The sequence below is a fragment of the Arachis duranensis genome, chromosome 7, assembly GCF_000817695.3.
Source record: "Arachis duranensis cultivar V14167 chromosome 7, aradu.V14167.gnm2.J7QH, whole genome shotgun sequence".
NCBI classification, from domain to species: Eukaryota; Viridiplantae; Streptophyta; class Magnoliopsida; order Fabales; family Fabaceae; genus Arachis; species Arachis duranensis.
This window is the reverse complement of record NC_029778.3, coordinates 5,646,901-5,669,203: the sequence shown is the minus strand read 5'-3', so window position 1 is coordinate 5,669,203 and position 22,303 is coordinate 5,646,901. Positions and strand designations below refer to the sequence as shown.

Here is a 22,303-nt window from a genome sequence, read left to right as displayed (position 1 = left end):
GAAGTAGTGAAGTTCAAAAGATAGTTAAAGAATACTCCATGTGTTTTTTTTTTTTTTTTGAGGGGTTAGGAAGTGATTATAAGTTCAATTGTAAATTTTGACTTCATATTATATATATGATATATATTATGACTTTTGATTTTTTTTCTTAAAATTTAATATATATATGCCGTGTCCGTGTCCGGTAAAATTTTAATTTTGGTGTGTCTCCGTGTCCGTGTCCATGTCGTGTCCGTGTCCATGTCGTGTCCCGTGTCTGTGTCCGTGTCCGTGTCTGTGCTTCTTAGGATGTCACATAGAGTTTGATTAGTATGAACAAGGAAATTTAAGCAATAATAATGTAATGCCATAAACTATGATCGAAAAAAGTTAAATGAATAAAATCATGCTTACTTTTTTCCATCATTACCACCTTCAGGTAAAGGGGGGTTTTCATCTGTACCATCTTCAGGTAAAGAGGGCTCTTCGTCTTTATCACATTCAGGTAAAGGGGGATCGCAAGGCTTTTGTCTTTGATTTCAAACAAAATTAATTTACGAGAAAAAGAATATTAAAAAGAAATCAATATATTGATAATGTGCTGCGTATTCTTATTAGGTGAACAATAAGTATGTAAAAAAAAAAAAAAAGCATGAAGCTCGTAAAAGGTAACAAGAAATCAAGAATGACCTGCATCTGGGTCGACGTTTCTTGGAGCTATGATTGACTGAGAGTGGTTTGTTGGAGCTATGATCAATCTGGACTTGTCTGGGCCTCAAATAGCGCTTGCCGACTACACGACCTTGACATCTGAGATTATATGGTATTGCTGCTGCTTGTTTCATGCTGCTGTTCAATTTCACTTCTTCTACAGCTTCTGAATACAATAAGCAGAATGAATGACAAGAATTCAATGGGTTTAATAAAGACAAAGCATTAGACTCCCAGCAAAAAGACTGGAAGGGTGGAAAGGAGAAGAATAAGAAAGATTAATACGAACATAAAAGATAGAAACCGTAGTAAAAATAGTGGAATGAATTAAGAATGATTAAAAACTTTAATGAAAAAACTGAATTATTAGAAAAAGAATAGAATTCTTACTGTACCTTTAAAGAATTTGTTTTTGATAACCTAGTTCACAAGGTAAAAGTTGAAAAAAATCACCGAGCAAAATTACTTTATATTGAATCTTTTAATCTTTATGTAATAAGTAAAATAAATCACTCAACTCATTTAATCACATAATAAACAGACATAAAGTAATTAAAAATTTTATTTATCAAGAGTTCTTTAAATTATCTCATAAAAAATGTTTAAATTAATCTTTAATAGATTAAGTAAAAGATAAAATAAGATAACTTAATTTAAATTTTTTAAGATAACATAATTATTAAGGTATATTTGATTTTATTAAATTATATCATATATTATTTAAATTTAAAATCTTAAAGATATGATAACTAATTTAAATCAGAATTGATCTTATTAGATTAAATTAAATTTAATTTAAATTTAAAATTTTTAAAAAGACTACTAAATAAATTAAAACTAAATCAAATCTTTTTGAAATGACTTAGTCCAATGAACTTTATGGGGTTAATGTTCAAATTCGTTCCTAAAAGATCACGCGATCTTTTTTTTCGTCCGCCAATGATTTTTTTAATCAAATTAATCCCGAAAGATAAACTGTAAGTCAAATTAGTCATTCCGTCAGTTGGACGATGACGTGTCACATTAAGTGTCACGTGACATAATGACGTGACACGCCACATAACAGGTCAGTGACACATGGCACGCCACATGGCAGGTCGTGACACGTGATATTTATCTAAACTGGACTTAATTATTTTTTATTACCTTTCTGTTGAGGAAAAAAAAAACACATTCTCATCGATATTCGTTTCTTTCACTTCAGAGTGCAAGCTCCAATCAATTATCATTTGCTCAAATAATTTATATAATACAAAAGGAACGGTCATACATGAACATAGACTGGACATTAATTATTCAATTCTTTTAAGATTCATTCAACATTTTTTTTTTCTCTTGACGGCTTGTTCTGCTATAACCTCTGGGTTTCTTCTGCGTGCCACCATAATTTTTGGAGGAGTGGAGGTGTGATAACCACTGTAGAAAGCATACAAAAAACAAATAGAAACAATTTTCAATTATAAATCATAATCTATATGCAGAAGATAAACATATTATAAAAAGAGAAACAGTGACTCTTACTTCCAATACTCCTCCTTTCCTCCTTCACCTTCAGCACTTCAATTCCAAAATAAAAACAAGTCAATATAAACTCTTATAAATATAAATCACTATCACTAAAGAGAGAATAAACCTCAATTCCAATGATTTTGACTCAAGTGCTTTCAGATCCTTAAGACCACAAGTTTCACAGCACAGGGGAATGACTTCTTGGCTAAAATGGAGACCTACAACACATTCCGAACAAGCCGCATCATTAAGCGGGGCCAAAAAATTAGAAAACACGAAAGAAAAATTTTAGTAATGATACCAGGTTGTGGGGGTCCTTCATACAGTTTACAGTAATCCACATGAGTTTCACGATTAGGCATTTGATGCATCCGGGCATAAAAGTGCTTAGCGGTATCCTCTGATGCATTGGGCATGTTTTGAGTATATTTAGGCTCAGCTATAAAGTGCAGTAGGCGTATATAGCCAAGATTTTTGAAATAACGGCACAGTTTATCACGAGTACCAGTAACCTCGTATTGCTTTTCCTGAAAAAACGAATAACAAGGAAGAATTTTTGTTTTTATTGTTTAATAAAGGTACTATAATCAAAAGAAATGAATAGACTAGGACTAACAAGTTAATTTACCTCTTTTAGTCCATGGTTTTTGATTAGTACGAACAAGGAAATTTAAGTAATAATAATAATAATAATAATCTAATAATGTAATGCCATAACCTATAATCGAAAAAAGTTAAATGAAAAAAAAAATCATGCTGACTTACTTTTTTTCATCTTCACCACCTTCGGGTAAAGGGGCGTTTTCGTCTTTACCACCTTCAGGTAAAGAGGGCTCTTCGTCTTTATCACATTCAGGTAAAGGGGGATCGCAAGGCTTTTGTCTTTGATTTCAAACAAAATTGATTTGCGAGAAAAGGAAAATTAAAAAGAAATCAAGACATTGATAATGTGCTGCGTATTCTTATTAGGTGAACAAAAAGCATGAAGCTCATAAAAAGTAACAAGAAATCAAGAATGACCTGCGTCTGGGCCGACGTTTCTTGGAGCTATGATTGACTGAGAGTGGTTTGTTGGAGCTATGATGAAGCTGGACTTGTCTGGGCCTCAAATAGCGCTCGCCGACTACACGACCTTGACATCTGAGATTATATGGTATTGCTGCTGCTTGTTTCATGCTGCTGTTCAATTTCGCTTCTTCTACAGGTTCTGAAAACAATAAGCAGAATGAATGATAAGAATTTAATGGATTTAATAGAGACAAAACATTACAGTCCTAGTAAACAAATTGGAAGGGTGGAAGGGAGAAGAATAAGAAAGGATACTGCGAAAATAAAACCATTGGAACGAAGTCATGGACTAAGAAATAAGAATGATAGATTATTACAAAAATAAAAATAATCTACTAGACCTTCAAATATTTTGTCATAATTAAAAATATTACTATGCAAAATCATCTTAAGTTAGATTTTTCAATCTTCTTCATGTAATAAGTAAAACAAATCACTCACCTCTCTAACTCTCTTAATCACACAATAAAATGAGCATAAAATTATTAAAAATTTTATTCATAAAAATTCTCTAAATTATTTTACAAAAAATATTTAAATAAACTCCTAATAGATTAGCTAAAAAATAAGATAAGATAATTTAATTTAAATATCCTAAAGATAAAATAAGTAAATAACTAACTTAGATCAAATTTAATTTAAAATTAATATTCTTAAAAATACCGCTAAATAAATTAGAACTAAATCAAATCTTCTAAAAACCTTAACAATAAAGCAAATCCAAATATAAGCCTAAACATGCACAGTGACACCCATAAAATTTATTCATTAAAAATTGTGTAAATTGTCTCACAAAAAATATTTAAATAGACTCTAACAAACTAATTAAAAAATAAGATAAAATAACTAATTTAAGATAAATTTGATTTTATTGGATTATATCAGATTTAATTTAAATTTAAAATCATAAAAATATGATAACTAATTTAAATTAGAGTTAATCTTATTATATTAGATTATATTTAATTTAAATTTAAAATTCTTAAAAATACTACTAAACAAATAAGAACTAAATCAAATTTTCTAACAAATCCTAACAACAAAACAAACTAAAATATAGACCTAATAATAATTTATAAAACTAATATTAAATTTGTGTCTTTCATTAGACAATAAAAATACTATTGGGCCTCTTGCTTTCCTGACTTAGGCTTGGTTCGGTAAAACTTTTCGAAGAGGTGTTTGTGCTTTATGAAAACACATTAGTAAATCAAAGACCATGTGCTTGTATTTGCAATTTTTAAAAAATTGCAGTACTTTTGAGAGCAACTAAGGTGAAACTTTTCAAAGTTGGTATGTGTTTTCAAATTTTAAAAGTCTAATATAACCTCATATATTAACTAATTTTTAAATTTAACCCTTAAATTTATGTCTTTTATAATATTTTTAAAGTTTAAAAAGAGTCAAGTATCACTTTTATCCTCAACATTTAGGATAAGTTCCAAAATTGTCCCTAACGTTCGTTCTATTTAAGTTCCTAACGTTTCAAAATTTACTCAATATTGTCCTGTCGTAGGAATCTATTAATAGAATTGACAATGAGACAGAATTGAGACGATTTTGAAATGTTAATAAATTTTAATTTTATCCTTCAATAATATCAATTTTTTACCGTACATAATTATTCAATTATTTTTAACCGTATCTAAGTAAATTAAACTTAATCACATTACTTTTATTTTAAATAAATTTAAATCTCATTTTTATTCTCATCTCCACTTATTGTGAGAAAATATAGTTCCATTGAACATCTACAAAAGTTATTTAATTCAATAAAAATATGTTGATTCTAATATAATTATAATAAAATAATTTTAATATTTTTTAACTATATCATATAATAAAAGTAATAAAAGTCAATTATTAATTGTTAAATAAAAGAACAAGTTACCAAAATAAATTATTTACACATCAATATTATTGAATTACAACTTTTAAATGTGACATCGTAAATGTAACTTTTACATATCTATGAAAATGGCAAGAGGATTGGGCGGAAGGGGTATAGCGGTTAGCGTTAGAACATGTAAATAGCTGTATTCCTCTCGCGGTTTGTGCAGTTTTGGCGTTCGTGAAGAAACCATTCGAGAGTGTTGCGGTTTCTTTTTTTTTTGTGTTCCAATGTAAACCGTTTTATCCCTCTAACGATCTACATATAATTTCTAATCCGTCCAACTCCTCTTACGATTTTTATAGATATGTAAAAGTTTCATTTTCGCATGCAATATTTAAAAGTTGTAATTTCATAATATTGGTTTGCAAATAATTTATTTTGGCAACTTGCCCTAAATAAAATATGCAATATATATTGTACATGATCCTAATTTTATTTGGAGAAGTATTTGTGAAATTTGATTTTTTTTAATATGATAAATTATTAATAGAACTCTGTTAGAGAGATAATGAAAAATCCTAACTCCCACTTATTGCATATCCTTATCTTTTGAATTTAAAATGGGAAATTATTAAAAATTAATTAAATTAATGATGATCTACTTTTAATTTTCTTTTGCCCTTATTATACACATTGTACACTAAAGTCCAGTTTAGATAAATAACTTAAATAAGTTCTTTTGGAAAAGGAGTTTAAAACATAAGGACTTTTATTAAAAGCAGCTTATAAATAAGTTATTTTGTGTTTGGTTTTTTAGTTACAAAGATACTTATTTTAAAGTTGTAACGTTTGGATAAATAACGCAAAAGATAATTTTTTTTTATAAAAGAGAATGAATATTAAAATAACCATGATAACAAATATTTTCCAATATTGAATGTTGATTTTACATAACCTAATCACTAATATTGTGTATGATATGGTAGGTGAAAATAAAAAATAAATATAAAATGTGTGTCAATGTATATTTTATTACTGTTTTTTATTTTTTATTTTTATTTCTATTAGAACTCTCTTCTCCTTTATTGAGGTCAAGAACTTGTTATAATTAACTATGAAAATAATAAGAAGTTATAAAATTACATATGAAAAAAATAAAATTAAAACTAAAATTTCATACCACACTTGAATACAAATTTAATAATAAAAAATAGTGATAAAATGATAAAAAAAAAATACTTAGAAGGAATATATGCAGTAAGTTGTTCAGATGTAATATTGTCTGAAAATGTGGTGGAGGATCAATACTTCCATCAGATGTTTCATTACGTAAAAATGGTGAGACTTTGGAACATTGCGTGAGAATGATGGTGGAAGGCCAGTGCTTCTAGCAGACCTTGCATGAAAATGGTGATGAAATGTCAGTATTTTTCATAGAGTCAAGAAGAAAAGTAGATTTTTTTTGTTTTAAAATTAATTTTTTTTAAGTAAGTGGTAGAATGACTTATCGAAAAGCAAGAAGAGGGCACAGGATTCGGTGGTCCAGGAACCTTTGGACCACTTAGTGGTCCAAGTAGAAAACATGTTTTTAGAGTTTTTTTATCAATTGCTACAATGATAACTCAATCGATTGGTTTACACTATATCACAAAACAATCGATTGAAAATTGTAAGGTAGAATGGTAAAAAGTTTATACCAATCGATTGTTTATACTTTCCAATCGAATGAATACCTCAAAACAATCGATTGTTGTTGTTACTCAATCGATTGAATTCACGAAAATAACATGGATTTTGCCAAATACAATCGATTGGAAAGTGATGACATTGAAGTTTTAGCCAAATTCAATCGATTGGTAATGTAATCCAATCGATTGGAAGGTGATGAAGTTGAATGTTTTGCCAATTTCAATCGATTGGTAATGGTACCCAATCGATTGAAATGAAACTGTACACTGAAAATTTATAAATTCACCTTTGCTTCGCATGCTGCAACTAATGCATGTTACATACAAGAAACTAAAAAGCACATAAAATAAAAACAGACAATTAATTACATGATTGTTCTATTTTAAATTTAATCTGTTTGTCCTCTGATTTTGCGCCACTGAAATACAATCAAGAAAATAATCCATGTTTAAATCAAACGCAGGACCAAGATGCTCAACATCCATAATGCCTAATGAAATAAATTATAATACATGGATCACAATAAAATAGCAATAGTCCAAATAAAGTAGTATCAAATGAGTAGTAGCAGAATAAAAGAAAGAACCAAAACCAACATTAACAAAAATATAAATTTGATAATAAAAATAAAAAATTATAAAAAATATTTTATGGTTAATCTTATGTACTCCTTATGTACTTTTGTTATAATTAATTATCATCAATATTAAACTAATAAAAAAATAATCTAAATAACAAGCTCATCCTTTCTCTTCTTTCAGTATTTTGTTTTGGACATCTTCCTTAAGAATGAATTGAATAATCAAGAGTTTCAAACCATATAATAAAACAAAATTGACATAATAAAACAAAAATTGAACTTGCAAGTAACCAACAACGTAATCAAAGAAGGAATCAAAGCAAGGCTGATGAATTCCTCCTTGTACAAGTTCATACCATATAGATATTTCTGCTACTACCCATTTGATACTACTTTATTTGGATTATTACTATTTTATTGTGATCCATGCATTATAATTTATTTCATTAGGTATTATGAATGTTGAGCATCTTGGTCCTGCGTTTGATTTAAACATGGATTATTTTATTGATTGTATTCCAGTGGCGCAAAATCAGAGGACAAACAGATTAAATTTAAAATAGAACAATCATGTAATTAATTGTCTGTTTTTATTTTATGTGCTTTTTAGTTTCTTGTATGTAACATGCATTAGTTGCAGCATGCGAAGCAAAGGTGAATTTATAAATTTTCAGTGTACAGTTTCATTTCAATCGATTGGGTATCATTACCAATCGATTGAAATTGGCAAAACATTCAACTTCATCACCTTCCAATCGATTGTATTACATTACCAATCGATTGAATTTGGCTAAAACTTCAATTGAGTAAGTAGTTGATCTCCTGTAAAACCTCCTTCATTTGTTCTTACTTTTTTCTTTCTTCCTTGCAGGGTTTCTCTTTCCTCCATCATTGGAGGATGTTCTTGGGTAGCTCCTCCTGGATCTCCAGGGTCGCCGGCGCCAGACATCAAGAGCGAAAAGGGAAAAGCACTCACACACAAACTCACTTCAGAGAGAAAAACTAGCCGTTATCATTTCTCATTAGTATTAATAAAACACCATTCTTGTAAATACAAAAACCGCTTATTGAACGATTTTTTTATAGGAATTTTTTGGGTCCAAAAAGTCCCAAAAATAAATCCCTTTGAAGGCCCAAGGAACAGGCCCGATCTATTAAACTTGGGCACTCATGACAAAGTTGCCAAGTCATGAAACCTAAGTTGGGGGCACTTGTAGACAAGTAACGGACAAGCAAGATTCCAAGTTTTCAGGCACAGGATTCGGTGGTCCAGGAATCTTTGGACCACTTAGTGGTCCAAATAGGAAACATGTTTTTAGAGTTTTTTTATCAATTGCTATGTAGTCCTTGAACTAATTTTAATTACAAATTAACCCCATATATTTTATTTAATTATAAAAATAGTTTTTTATTTTATAAATTATTATTTTATCAATTATCTATTATATTTATTAACAATCAAATACAAAAATAACAACCAATTATATCCTCCATTCATCCTAATAATTCCAATTGATTAAAAAATTAACTTTGATCTTGTTACGTTCGTCCATGGCTTCCAAATCGTGTTTCTTTGAAATTCAATCGATTGATTTTTCAAAACAATCGATTGAATGATAACTCAATCGATTGGTTTACACTATATCACAAAACAATGATTGAAAGTTGTAAGGTAGAATGGTAAAAAGCTTATACCAATCGATTGTTTATACTTTCCAATCGAATGAATGCCTCAAAACAATCGATTGTTGTTATTACTCAATCGATTGAATTCACGAAAACAACATGGATTTGCCAAATACAATCGATTGGAAAGTGATGGACATTGAAGTTTTAGCCAAATTCAATCGATTGGTAATGTAATCCAATCGATTGGAAGGTGATGAAGTTGAATGTTTTGCCAATTTCAATCGATTGGTAATGGTACATAAAATTTATAAAACGTCAATGATATTTTCTTTTAAATTAATTTATAAAATTTTTTAGATTTGTGTCTTCTGAAAAGTAAAAAAAAATTATAGTAGAGTAAAACTTACTTGAAACCAAATAACATAGTGTAACACACATCTTTGATCAATATTAAAAAAAAATTAGCCTAATTATGTACATAAAATCCTAAAGAATACAGTTCTATCTTATTTAATTAAGTTAGCTTTAAAATATCAATAATGCTTTTTCATGTGCTGCTTTTAATCTAAAATCCTAGAAAAAAACTGATTTAAAATATTATAATGTTATTATATTGGCACAACACTTTTTTTTATGATAAATACAAGTACATTTTTATATAAAGTATTTAAAGTATATAAAAATGTACTCATATTATAAAAAAATATTTAAAAAGTCATTAAATTTTTATATGTTATTAAAATTTAATAAATACAAGTACATTTTTATATGTTATTTTTAATTCAATGTACTAATAGGAGTTAAAATTAATTTATATTTAATAATTTTATACTAAAATTAATTTACTATAATCTTGTTTTATACTTCTTTTAGTATATTTTTTTTATATTATATAGTATTTTTTCTAGTATCTTATTGTACAATGTGTAATTCAAATTACCATTTGATTCGAAATGTGAGTAATTCGAATCAATTTGATTCGAACTTCCTCCTACTCACGTGTTCCTACTAATTCGAATTGATACAATTCGAATTATGCTTTTATAATTCGTTCTAAGTTGATTCGAATTACTTGTATGCAATGGTTAGGAATAATTGGAGCTGTATTGATTCGAATTATTAAGGAATGTAATTCGAATAAAGTTGTTTCGAATTACATTAAAGTGTGCTTTGGTGAATTCTTGTATCAAATTCTTGTTTGACTTATATGCGTAATAAAATTCTCTCCTTGGCTTAAATGCGTTTTTTACCCTCAATTTTATATTAACTCTAAATATATTAAAAGAATTTACTCAATATATTCTAATATTTTAACGAAACTAAATTTGTGCATAACACAAATAAATAAATTAAGCATACTTACTACTTGATACGCTGCTACCTTATCAATATCATATACTTTTTGTATTTTTTATTCTGCCTTACTTGAATAAAAGCAAAAGGTACTATTGATCAGCAAAATTAATTTTATAAATTACCAATCTATAAATTAATTTTATGTACCATTAATTGAAATTGGCAAAATATTCAATTTCATCATCTTCCAATCGATTGGATTACATTACCAATCGATTGAATTTGGCTAAAACTTCAATGTCATCACTTTCCAATCGATTGTATTTGTCAAATTCATGTTGTTTTCGTGAATTCAATCGATTGAGTAACAACAACAATCGATTGTTTTAAGGCATTCATTCGATTGGAAAATATAAACAATCGATTGGTATAAGCTTTTTACCATTCTACCTTACAACTTTCAATCGATTGTTTTGTGATATAGTGTAAACCAATCGATTAAGTTATCATTCAATCGATTGTTTTGAAAAACCAATCGATTGAATTTCAAGGAAACACGATTTGGAAGCCATGGACGAACGTAACGAGATCAAAGTTAATTTTTTAATCGATTGAAATTATTAGGATGAATGGAGGATATAATTGGTTGTTATTTTTGTATTTGATTGTTAATAAATATAATAGATAATTGATAAAATAATAATTTATAAAATAAAAAACTATTTTTATAATTAAATAAAATATATGGGGTTGATTTGTAATTAAAATTAGTTCAAGGACTACATAGCAATTGATAAAAAAACTCTAAAAACATGTTTTTTACTTAGACCACTAAGTAGTCTAAAGGTTCCTGTACCACCGAATCTTGTGCCGCCAAACACATAGATTGTGACTTTTTATAATCCAAAAGTTAAAAAAAGTAGCTTCTGCTACTTCCCAAAGGGGCTCTAAACTCTATGTCTCCTTATACTTTCTCATATTAATAATATTTTATTTTGTAAGAGTTTCCTTAAGGTTTTGAGTAACGACACTGTAGCCATTTTTAGAGGATTTGTTCCTAATTCTCATTCTATTGGCATAGAAGAGCTTCTAGTTTAATTCTATGGTTCCTATACTTTATATTTCTCATATGCAGTTTGGCATGACATGAAAGATAAATCAATTGGGCACATGAAAAGGTTACAAAATGATTCTCACTCTTATTGTTCAAATTTGGCAAACACATAAAAATAAGTACAATCCTCCCCTTTCTTTTTTCTTTTTTCTTTTACTCTCCCAAAAGTAAAAAGAAGGACCCTATTTCCCTTATGATGTAACAATGTTACACAACTTTCTTCCAAGTCTATCAACTTATGTACAACATTTTTTGGAGACAAGAAAAGGGTGTCTCCACAAAGTGTCTCAAAAAGAAATGAATCAGTTGTATACCATATAGAATTATATATCCATCAAAAGAACAAGAAACTTGCCAATCAGCAACCCTGCATCATCAAAACCACAGTTTATATAAATGTAATCAAGTTAGACAGTATTCTCCACAAACAACATTGGTTAACAAGGAAATCTTGCCAAAGGAACAGATTGGACATAAGTTGTTCAATTCTTGTAAGATCCATTCAACGTTTTTTCTTTCTCCTGGCAGCATGTTTTGCTATGACCTCTGGATCTCTGCGTGCCACAATAATTTTTGGAGGAGTGGAAGTGTGATAACCACTGCACAAAGCATACAAAAACAAATAGAAACAAACAATTTTCAATTAAAAATCATAATCCATATGCAGGAGATAAACATATTATAAAAAGAGAAACACTGACTCTTACTTCCAATACTCCTCCTCTCCTCCTTCACCTTCAGCACTTCAATTCCAAAATAAAAACAAGTCAATATAAACTCTTATAAACAAGTCAATATATATTACCATCACTAAAGAGAGAATGAACCTCAATTCTAATGATTTTGACTCAAGGGCTTTCAGATCCTTAAGACCACAAGTTTCACAGCACAAGGGAATGACTTCTTGGCTAGCATGGAGACCTACAACACATTCCGAACAAGCCACATCATTAAGCGGGGCCAAAAAATTAGAAAGCATGAAAGAAAAATTTTAGTAATGATACCAGGTTGTGGAGGTCCTTCATACAGTTTACAGTAATCCACATGAGTTTCACGATTAGGCATTTGATGAACCCTGGCATAAAAGTGCTTAGCAGTATCCTCTGATGCATTGGGCATGTTTTTAGGATATTTAGGCTCAGCTATAAAGTGCATTAGCCGTATATACCCAAGTTTTCCGAAATAACGGCACAGCTTATCATGATAATCAGTAACCTCGTATTGCTCTTCCTGAAAAAAAAAATAAGAGGGAAGAATTTTTGTTTTTATTGTTTAATTAAAGGTACTATAATAGAAAGAAATGAATAGACTAGGACTAACAAGTTAATTTACCTCTTTTAGTCCATGGTTGTAGTGTTTCATTGCAGCTAATGGATAAGGAAACATAGTCTCCATAAAGTACCTTCTCGCTTTCTTGCGATATCTGGAAGAATGCCCGAAAAACAAATGGAGGTATTATTAACAAATTGATATATGGTTACAAGTCATAATTGGAGAGAAAAGACTCAATAGTACTCACACTTCTACAGGTTCAGTGCCTCTCTTAGCGCCTAGAACAAACATGTTCCTTTCCCTTTGATGTCACAAAGAATTTGATTAGTAAGAACAAGGAAATTTAAGCAATAATAATAATAATCTAATAATGTAATGCCATAAACTATAATTGAAAAAAGTTAAATGAATAAAATCATGCTGACTTACTTTTTTTCATCATTACCACCTTCAAGTAAAGGGGCATTTTCGTCTTTACCACCTTCAGGTAAAGAGAGCTCTTCGTCTTTATCACATTCAGGTAAAGGGGGATCGCAAGGCTTTTGTCTTTGATTTCAAACAAAATTGATTTACCAGAAAAAGAATATTAAAAAGAAATCAATATATTGATAATGTGCTGCGTATTCTTATTAGGTGAACAATAAGTATGTAAAAAAAAAAGCATGAAGCTCGTAAAAGGTAACAAGAAATCAAGAATGACCTGCATCTGGGTCGACGTTTCTTGGAGCTATGATTGACTGAGAGTGGTTTGTTGGAGCTATGATGAAGCTGGACTTGTCTGGGCCTCAAATAGCGCTCGCCGACTACACGACCGTGACATCTGAGATTATATGGTATTATTGCTGCTGCTTGTTTCATGCTGCTGTTCAATTTCACTTCTTCTACAGCTTCTGAATACAATAAGCAGAATGAATGACAAGAATTCAATGGGTTTAATAAAGACGAAGCATTAGACTCCCAGCAAAAAGACTGGAAGGGTGGAAAGGAGAAGAATAAGAAAGATTACTACGAACATAAAAAGATAGAAAAGGTAGTAAAAACAATGGAATGAATTAAGAATGATTAAAAGCTCTAATGAAAAAACTGAATTATTAGAAAAAGAATAGAATTTTTTACTATACCTTTAAAGAATTTGTTTTTGATAACCTAGTTCACCAGGCAAAAGGTTGAAGAAATCACCGAGCAAAATTATTTTAGGTCGAATCTTTCGATCAATCTTCTTTATACAATAACTAAAGCAAATTATTTAACTCACTTAATTATATAATAAATGGATATAAAGCAATTAAAAATTTTATTTATTAACAATTCTTTAAATTATCTCATAAAAAGTGTTTAAATTGACTTCTAATAAATTAGGTGCTTGTTTGGTTCTCGTTATTTTAATAAAAAAAAAGATATTTTTTAAATAAAAAAGAATTTTTTATTTTTAAATGTGTTTGACAAATTTTTAGTAATAAAACTAGAAAAATAAAAAAAAATATCTGTTTTGAGAAGCTTTAATTTACATCTTTTTTTAAAAGATTTTTTAAAAAAAAAAGATATTTTTCATGTAATAAATAAACGAAAAAATACTTTCATATTATTATATTCAAATATATAATTCATGGATAAAAAGATCTTTTTGAATGAGATATTCAAACATAAAATTACTTTTACTTTTACATAAGATCTTCTAAAAAAAAGATAAATAAAAAAAAGATATTTTTTGTAGAAACTCACCCAAACAAGATAAAATAAGATAACTTAATTCAAATCTCTTAAAGATAACATAACTATTAGGGTAGATTTGATTTTATTAAATTATATCATATTTAATTTAAATTTAAAATCTTAAAGATATGATAACTAATTTAAATCAGAATTAATCTTATTAGATTAAATTAAATTAAATTTAAATTTAAAATTTTTAAAAAGACTATTAAACAAAACAGAACTAAATCAAATCTTCTTGAAATGACTCAATCCAATGAATTTTATGAGTTACCGTCATTTTAGCATTGAATAATGCTACATAGTCAAAATATTATAGATAATAAATAAAGATATATAATTAATAATATTTATGTTTATAAAAGAGTGGGAATCACTCTCCTAATTTAATAGAGAGTGTAAATTACTCTCCTAATTTAATTGACATAATTAATTTCTTTCTATAATTAATTATCTTTTCTCATTTAATTATACTAAAAGTTAATTCTAAATTTAATGTGAATCAAATTCCAAAAATTTCTCTCTCATTATTACTATATGCATTTATAATTCTATAATTTTTTTCTTCCAATTAAAATCTCAAATTCTTATATTTTAAATTTTTAAAAAATTTCAAATCACCTCAACACATTTTAAAAAAAATAAAAACATCTTAAATTTGACCGATTTCTATTTATTGAAAATTATAAACATCTAAAATTGTTGGTTTATAACCTGCAAAATAAAATAATAAATAATAATAAATTAGCACCAATTTATTGATTATAAATATCATGTATATAAAATATAAATATTATACGTATAAAAATATAGATATTAAATTAGAGAATTTAACAACGTCTATTATACAATTCATATTTTACATATAGACTATTATAAAATAAAAAATAAAAAATAAAAACTATTATAAAATAAAAAATAAAATATAAAATATAAATAAAAATTAAAACATAAAATTTTAAAAATAATTATTAACTTGTCATATTAAAATTAATAAATAAGAATACGTATAAATAGTAAATAAAAAATTTTAAAATTATGACTCTTTGGTATACATATAAAATAATTTGAAATATATAACAAGACACATAGTTTAAAATTTAGTAATATATATAAAATTATGAATGTCATGAGTATGAAATTATGGATGTTATTAATATAAAATTTTGAATGTTATTAATATGAAATTATGAATGTTATTAATATGAAATTTTGGATGTTATGTGTATGAACTTATGAATATTATAAGTAAATTTGCTAATTGAATAAATTAATTTAAGTATGTATTTGATATTTTTTTTAAATCTAATTATAGTAAAATTTGAAAATATATGTAAATCAAAATAAAATCATTTCACTTTGAAAAATATGAAACAAATTTTTAAATTATCAATGATTTAAAAAATTATACGTTAATTTAAACGTATAATATCTTTAAAAAATATTTTGAATAATAATTTATTAGTACATATATGAAATAATTTAAAATATATAATAAAATATAGTTTAGAATTGTATAATATTAATTGTAAAAGTATATTAATTATGAAAATTATGTGTATAAATCTATAGATGTTATATAATAATAAAAAATGTGTTTTTGTTATTATAATATAAATTAAAAACCATAAATATAAATTATGTATATTCATTTAATAAGAATGTAAATTGATAAGGTATGTATTTATAATATACTATTTAATATACAATTAATGTTTGATACAATAAATATTGTAATAATTAAAAACAGTAGGCGCGTGAGAGCATAATAATTAAATTTTGTTCATCTAATTAAATAAAGTTAAAAATAGAAAATTTTGGCTGATTTTGGTTTCTAAGTTTGGTTACCAAACTTTTTTCTTTAGCATTATTGTTTTTTAAATGAAGTCTTGATCTTCTTGATATCCAAATCCAATATAGTATAATTCTATCTCTCTCTAAATAATAAAAATATCTTCTTAAACACGTATCAATTTATATTTTCTCAATTAAATTTACAATAAAAAATCTAAAAAAATAAAATAAAAATCAATCATAATTCTCAATCCAAACTCAATCATATACAAAATTTGGAAGAATTATTATCCGAAATTGGTGAAAAAAAAAATTAACTAAGGCAACTAGCTATTTTTTTCAGTTGTTAACTTGTTATTCAAAACCCCCTAATCCAAAACACAGAGTAAAGAGGAGCACAACAAAACCACATTCAAAGAACAAAATATTAACAAATAAAAAAAAAAAAAACGTAACCCTCGTTATGCTAACAATACATCACAACAAATAGAATAGAAAATTACATTTGTATAATTTGTGAATGATCTAAATTCTGAATATGAATTGCTTAAATTGAATTAGGTATATAAGTAGTTAAGTACCAATTACCACTTGGTATAACAGAAATCGGCAATAAATCATAAATGTATAGTGAGTTTTAGACTTTTAGTATGAGGCTGCGAAAACAAGGATCCCCATGATACGATTGTTAAAAAACATTGGATGGATAAAATTCAAATGTAAAATAAAAATAAAAAATTGTAGCTTCTAAAAACAATACTTTTTTTTATAGTGAAAAGACGCTCTGAATTTTTATGGTTCATTCAATTACTATTTCAAAGAGACTATAAATTCCAACACAACCATTACAATTGGTCCTATGATAATGTTCTACTTGTGATCTAACTATTATCATTTAAAGATGATGATGCCCCACATCAATATTAGGAGGATCACAAGATTTTGGTTGATACCAATGGTACAAGATGAAGATTTATTATGTCCTGGTGATGAACTTGGTGCAGCATTTTCAACATTAATTGCAATTTTTAAACCATTCCAACAGAAACCACATGAACTCAAGAAGTAATAGGTCTTCACTTCTTTCAGTTCAATGACATCTTTTCCACCTCCCTTTGTTATGTTCTTAATGAAATCTTTGTCTATGCAGTTCTCATAGCTTGTCTTATTCACTTCCAACACATTTTGCATGTGCCTGTCATATCCAAAATCTATACCAATTATGAAAAGCGTTAGTTAATTATGTGAAATTTTATTCATTGTTCATATTATATTGTATTTTGTAAAAGAAACAATGAAAAAGAAAATCATTTAGTTCTTGTTATTCTCTTCACCAAATTTTAGAAATATAAAAATGAAATAAAATGATGTTATATTTAAAGAAGAAATCGAATTGAAAAGTATTTTTATCAAAATACTTGAGGTATCGTATGACATTGCTTTCACGCACAAAGAATAAAATAGATGGAATTCTAATATTTAGATGTATGAATAAATATATATAATTTTAGAAAGGTTTAATTATTCTGTTGATTTTTATAGTTTTATTGAATTTTTAATTAGATTCTTATATGGGTTCTTATATTATATCAAATTTTGTAATAAATTTAAATTTTTTTTTAATTTTGAATTTCACCTTACAAGAAGAAAAAATGTGATCTTTCACCAATTATTTTATTGGTAGGACCAAAATAAGATATGAAAGAAAAAATATTTAAAGTCAAAAGATCGCATTTTATCCTCTCAAAAAAATTTAAAACTTAAAAGATCTAAATTCGTTTGTAACTAAGTCTGTACCATGATAAAAACATTAGAATTAATGAAATATTCTGTTAAAAACTATACAGAATATTTAGTAAAGTGTTAGGTATATTTATTTTGTTTAATGAAATATTTCGTTAATTCTAATGTTTTTGTCACGACAATAACTTAATTATAAAATCTGATTTGGTATAGGGGATTAATCAAAAAGAAAAAAATATACAGGAACATAATTAAAAATTTAATAAAATTATAGAAATCAACAGAATAATTAAATATTTTTAAAATTGTTCCTTAATTTAGTAGATGGAAGTAATTTTTTTTAAAAATGCCCAAAATTCAAGTGAGACGAAATATTTTGAGAGAAAGAGAAAGAATAAGAGTTCAGTAAACCAACTGAACAAAAATAAGATTAAGAATAGGGGTGAATTCGATTTACACTAAAGTTATCGAATCGGATCTAATATTTGTAGTTTTTAAGTGTATGGATTATATATAAGATATATCCGTAAAATAGGAAAATATTTTTAAAAGTTTATTTTTATTTAAAAATATCAATAAAATTTATTTTTTCATTCTTTTTAATATGTTTACTCTTAAAATAATATTAAATATCTATTTCTTAAATAATAAATTAAAATAATACAACATATATGATAATTATTAGTTGAAATAAAATATAAAAAAATATTTACTTATTTATTTCTTTATTTGTGCGGATATCTACACAAAATCTATAATCCGATTCTATTAATATACAAATGGGATCACTAAAATACCGCAAATATACGGATCAGATTCGATCCATAAATACTTGATTACTTGTCTAAAAAAATTGCACAGTAACATTAAACCAGATAATTTCGCTCTTCACTGTCAAAATTTGACACCCACAATACACAGAAATTAAATCCAAGAATAATATTGATTTAAAAAAAAATAAAGAGAACTAGAACTTACATAGCCAATCATGCACATAAAAATGTTGGTGCATTGACCATTGTGTCAAATTAACATTAGGAGCCCAACTAAACTTGTTTCCTCCAACATAGTGCAATTCCGATTTTGCCATGTTTACCATCATTGAAGTCATCATCACCATCAACACAATTCTTCTAAAGATCACAGTCTCCATTTTTTTTTTGTCCAATAAAAGGCTGGCACATATTAAGATCTATATTCATTCAATATATATGCACAATTTCACGGTGTCAAATCCGGCTAATTTTTTTAGTAATGGAAAAAAATGGTATGTAATTCGATCTCATAATTAATTGGTGTATTTTTTTATATGAATTTTATTTTATTCTTTTATTTTAAATAACAGATTGAATTTAAATTTGAGGGTAAGATTTTTATGGTGTACAAATCGAATAGTTCAATTTGTGATAAAATAAAATTTATTTCTATGTAAAGTAAATTAGAGGGTCTGATTTGTATATACAAAAAAAATTTTAGTGTTGGAATACAAATCTAACTCTTAGATATGTAAACTTTAAAAGAATAAAAAATAAAACCCACAAATCTGACTCTTCCATATATAGTATCAGTTTTGGTTCGGACTCAGATACAGTATGCTCATCTTTAAATTCATTATTCACCATGATTAGATGTAAACTTCCAGATCTCTGACAATGACGTCAATGTTTCGAGGGTTATCTAAAATTCGGTTGCTTTTAGGTTTGGACGTGAAGGTCCAAATCCCTTTTGAGGCGGTGCCCGACTTATATTGGTACCGAATTATTGCCGTCTGAGTTTCTAGTGAAGAGATAGGTGGTGATACCTACAAGAGACTCCGATGTTTAAGTTAGTAAGAATTTTAGACAGATTTTTAGTATATTGAATTCTGAATATGCTTGAGTATTATCAGTATATTAGTAAAAAAGATAATCATTTTATAGAGTAGTTCTATTTTTTACGATAAATGATTGTTCTCTTTATCTAAAAAAATTGTTAAGATCTCTTCTCTAAACAAATAAAAAATAATAAAAAATATTTTTAAAAAATAATTATTTATTTAAATAAATCAAAAATAATAAAAAATATTTTTAAGAAGTAATTACTTATTCAAATAAATAAGTCTAAACCTCCTTTGTTGTGCCGGTCGGATAAAAGTGGGGAAAGTTTACCTTTACATGATGGACATTTAACTTTTTTGGATCTCATTTTATTTTGAATCAGGTATAATACCAAATCGAAATACATTAAGTTTTCACATTATTAAAAAATACTACGTGTACTATAATACAAAAAATAAAAAGCGGTCAAATCCTCCCAAATTCTAGTATTTAATAGCCAACGGATTGGATTTATAAAATCAGATTAAGATAAATAATTTAAAATAAGAAACATAGCAATGAATCTAGACAAATATAATTACCTATTTTTTTATTTTCAATTTACATGGATAAATTTAAAAAAAATATTTCAGAAATAATCAAAACTAGCTCAAATCAGTCTAAAATTATCTTATTTTATATCTATTAATTATTTCTGACATAAATCTATAATATTAAATATAATAAATATATAAATTTGGATGTTAAATATATAAAAATATAAATGATAAATTAAATAAAATTATTATAAATTATTATCTCCGTAGTATTACTAAATTAAAAAATAATCAAAATAATCTTTAAAAGATAACTTGTACATTAATTTAGTCTTCGAAAAATTAAAAATTTCAAATTGATTCCTCCAAAAAGATATAAAGAATCAAACTGATTTAATTTAGTTATATTTTTCAATTTTTCTTTGACTACTTTAAAATTAAATAAAAGATATATTAAATATAAAATAAATATATATAAATAGAAGACTCTATTATTAATATAATTAGCTCAATAATATTTATATATATATAATAATATTATATGTTGTATTGTGTATATATATATATACAAAGATAAAAAAAAGTATTAAAAATAAAGAGAGAGAATTGTATTTGTTTATTGTTACTATCTCAATATAATAAAGATGATTAACATTGCTATTAATATAATATGTAAAGAGTAATAGAAGATAGAATTTAAAATACTTATAAAATAAAAGAAGAGAAAGAATTATAGTAGTAATATAAGAAGAAGGGTATTTGATTGCAACATAAAGATGCTTGTGTTGCTATTGTTTTTGTGTGTAATTGTTAAAGGCTTATGCCTCTATTTATATACGTACATGAGGTAAATTTTCAACTTCATATTAAATGAAGTCATCCTTGAGAAACTACATATCATGAAAAATGGGCATCCACGTAAGGGTGATAAAGTATCCTTATCACAACACTCCCCCTTGGATGACCATTTAGGATTATTGCCTCATTAAAACCTTACTAAAGGAAAACCCTGTGGAAAAAATCTTAGTGAAGGAAAAAGAGTACAATATCCTTTGTGATGGGGACTGCCTCATTAAAAACCTTGTCAAGAAAAACCCAATGGGAAAAAAAAACCTGACCAAGGAAAAGAGTACAGTCTTCCCCTCTTGCCAACATCATTTAATGTCTCGAAATCGACGCATCCCAATCTCATGTACCAATCTTTCAAAGGAGAATTTTGGGAGTGACTTTGTAAACAAATCTGCCAAATTGTCACTTGAGCGGATCTGTTGGACATCAATTGTCCATTGATTTTGAAGATCATGAGTGAAGAAGAATTTGGGAGAAATATGCTTTGTTCTGTCGCCTTTAATGTATCCGCCTTTAAGTTGAGCAATGCATGCTGTATTATCTTCAAACAGGACAGTTGGAGCTATCTTATGATCAATCAGTCCACATGATGGCATAATATATTGAATCAGACTCCTCAGCCAAAAACATTCGCGACTAGCTTCATGAATAACCAGTATTTCAGCATGATTAGAGGATGTTGCAGCAATTTTCTGTTTCGTAGATCTCCAAGATATAGCTGTACCACCATATGTGAACAAGTATCCTGTTTGAGATCTCCCTTTATGTGGATCAGACAAGTATCCGGCATCTGCATAGCCAACTAGTTGTGACTTGGATCCGTAGGGATAAAATAATCCCATATCATCCGTTCCATGAACATATCGAAAAATTTGCTTGATTCCACTCCAATGTCTTCTGGTTGGAGAGGAACTATACATTGCCAGTAAATTCACCGCGAATAATATGCCAGGTCGCGTATTATTAGCAAGATACATTAGTGCTCCAATGGCACTAAGATATGGTACTTCAGGACCAAGGATATATTCATTTTCTTCTTTAGGACGGAATTGATCCTTTTTCACATCCAAAGATCTTACGATCATTGGGGTACTTAATGGATGTGACTTATCCATATAAAATCTCTTCAAGATCTTTTCTGTGTATGTTGTTTGATGAATAAAGATCCCG

The 22,303-nt window shown here is 27.1% G+C and overlaps 3 protein-coding genes across 9 annotated transcripts in view; all 3 read right to left on the bottom strand.

Annotated features, from left to right (window-relative positions):
- Positions 1–13,857, bottom strand: part of LOC107496662 (uncharacterized) — a 60,569-nt gene extending 46,712 nt beyond the window's left edge. The window contains exons 1-10 of one of the 6 annotated variants that reach the window (XM_021127234.2): positions 13,803–13,857; positions 13,382–13,571; positions 13,111–13,227; positions 12,929–12,982; positions 12,742–12,832; positions 12,414–12,639; positions 12,237–12,330; positions 12,117–12,152; positions 11,865–12,008; positions 11,481–11,776 (exon numbers count right to left, since the gene is read on the bottom strand). In XM_021127234.2, coding sequence (XP_020982893.1) covers positions 11,912–12,008; positions 12,117–12,152; positions 12,237–12,330; positions 12,414–12,639; positions 12,742–12,832; positions 12,929–12,982; positions 13,111–13,227; positions 13,382–13,539 — 873 coding nt within the window. In that variant the 5' untranslated portion in view covers positions 13,540–13,571; positions 13,803–13,857 and the 3' untranslated portion in view covers positions 11,481–11,776; positions 11,865–11,911. Of the gene's footprint in view, positions 1–1,903; positions 2,107–2,211; positions 2,248–2,323; positions 2,418–2,500; positions 2,727–11,480; positions 12,009–12,116; positions 12,153–12,236; positions 12,331–12,413; positions 12,640–12,741; positions 12,833–12,928; positions 12,983–13,110; positions 13,228–13,381; positions 13,731–13,802 lie in introns of those variants that run through there. The other 5 variants (XM_021127229.2, XM_052251789.1, XM_052251790.1 and 2 more) reach the window with 5 other exon arrangements.
- Positions 2,945–3,569, bottom strand: LOC107496663 (uncharacterized). Of its 2 annotated transcripts, XM_052251792.1 has the most exons (4): positions 3,523–3,569; positions 3,284–3,406; positions 3,220–3,253; positions 2,945–3,081 (listed from the first exon to the last, which is right to left on the bottom strand). In XM_052251792.1, exons 1-4 carry the CDS (start codon positions 3,551–3,553, stop codon positions 2,961–2,963), a joined length of 309 nt encoding a protein of 102 aa, XP_052107752.1. In that variant the 5' UTR covers positions 3,554–3,569; the 3' UTR covers positions 2,945–2,960. The 2 variants fall into 2 exon arrangements, with proteins under 2 accessions (XP_052107752.1, XP_052107751.1); XM_052251791.1 differs by having other exon boundaries at positions 3,220–3,406.
- Positions 13,858–17,079: 3,222 nt separating the features above from the next.
- Positions 17,080–19,084, bottom strand: LOC107496651 (lamin-like protein). Its single transcript, XM_016117957.3, has 2 exons — positions 18,910–19,084; positions 17,080–17,399 (listed from the first exon to the last, which is right to left on the bottom strand). Exons 1-2 carry the CDS (start codon positions 19,082–19,084, stop codon positions 17,080–17,082), a joined length of 495 nt encoding a protein of 164 aa, XP_015973443.1.
- Positions 19,085–22,303: the final 3,219 nt, after the last annotated feature.

Excerpts from the sequence above, each read along its gene's own strand:
- LOC107496663 (XM_052251791.1), bottom strand. The coding sequence starts at position 3,553 with ATGACTTCGTTCCAATGGTTTTATTTTCGCA. Across the intron at positions 3,407-3,522 it reads CCAATGGTTTTATTTTCGCA|AACCTGTAGAAGAAGCGAAA; the intron begins GTATCCTTTCTT and ends TATTGTTTTCAG. Across the intron at positions 3,082-3,219 it reads AAACGTCGGCCCAGACGCAG|ACAAAAGCCTTGCGATCCCC; the intron begins GTCATTCTTGAT and ends TTGAAATCAAAG.
- LOC107496651 (XM_016117957.3), bottom strand. The coding sequence starts at position 19,084 with ATGGAGACTGTGATCTTTAGAAGAATTGTGTTGATGGTGATGATGACT. Across the intron at positions 17,400-18,909 it reads TTATGTGCATGATTGGCTAT|ATTTTGGATATGACAGGCAC; the intron begins GTAAGTTCTAGT and ends TAATTGGTATAG.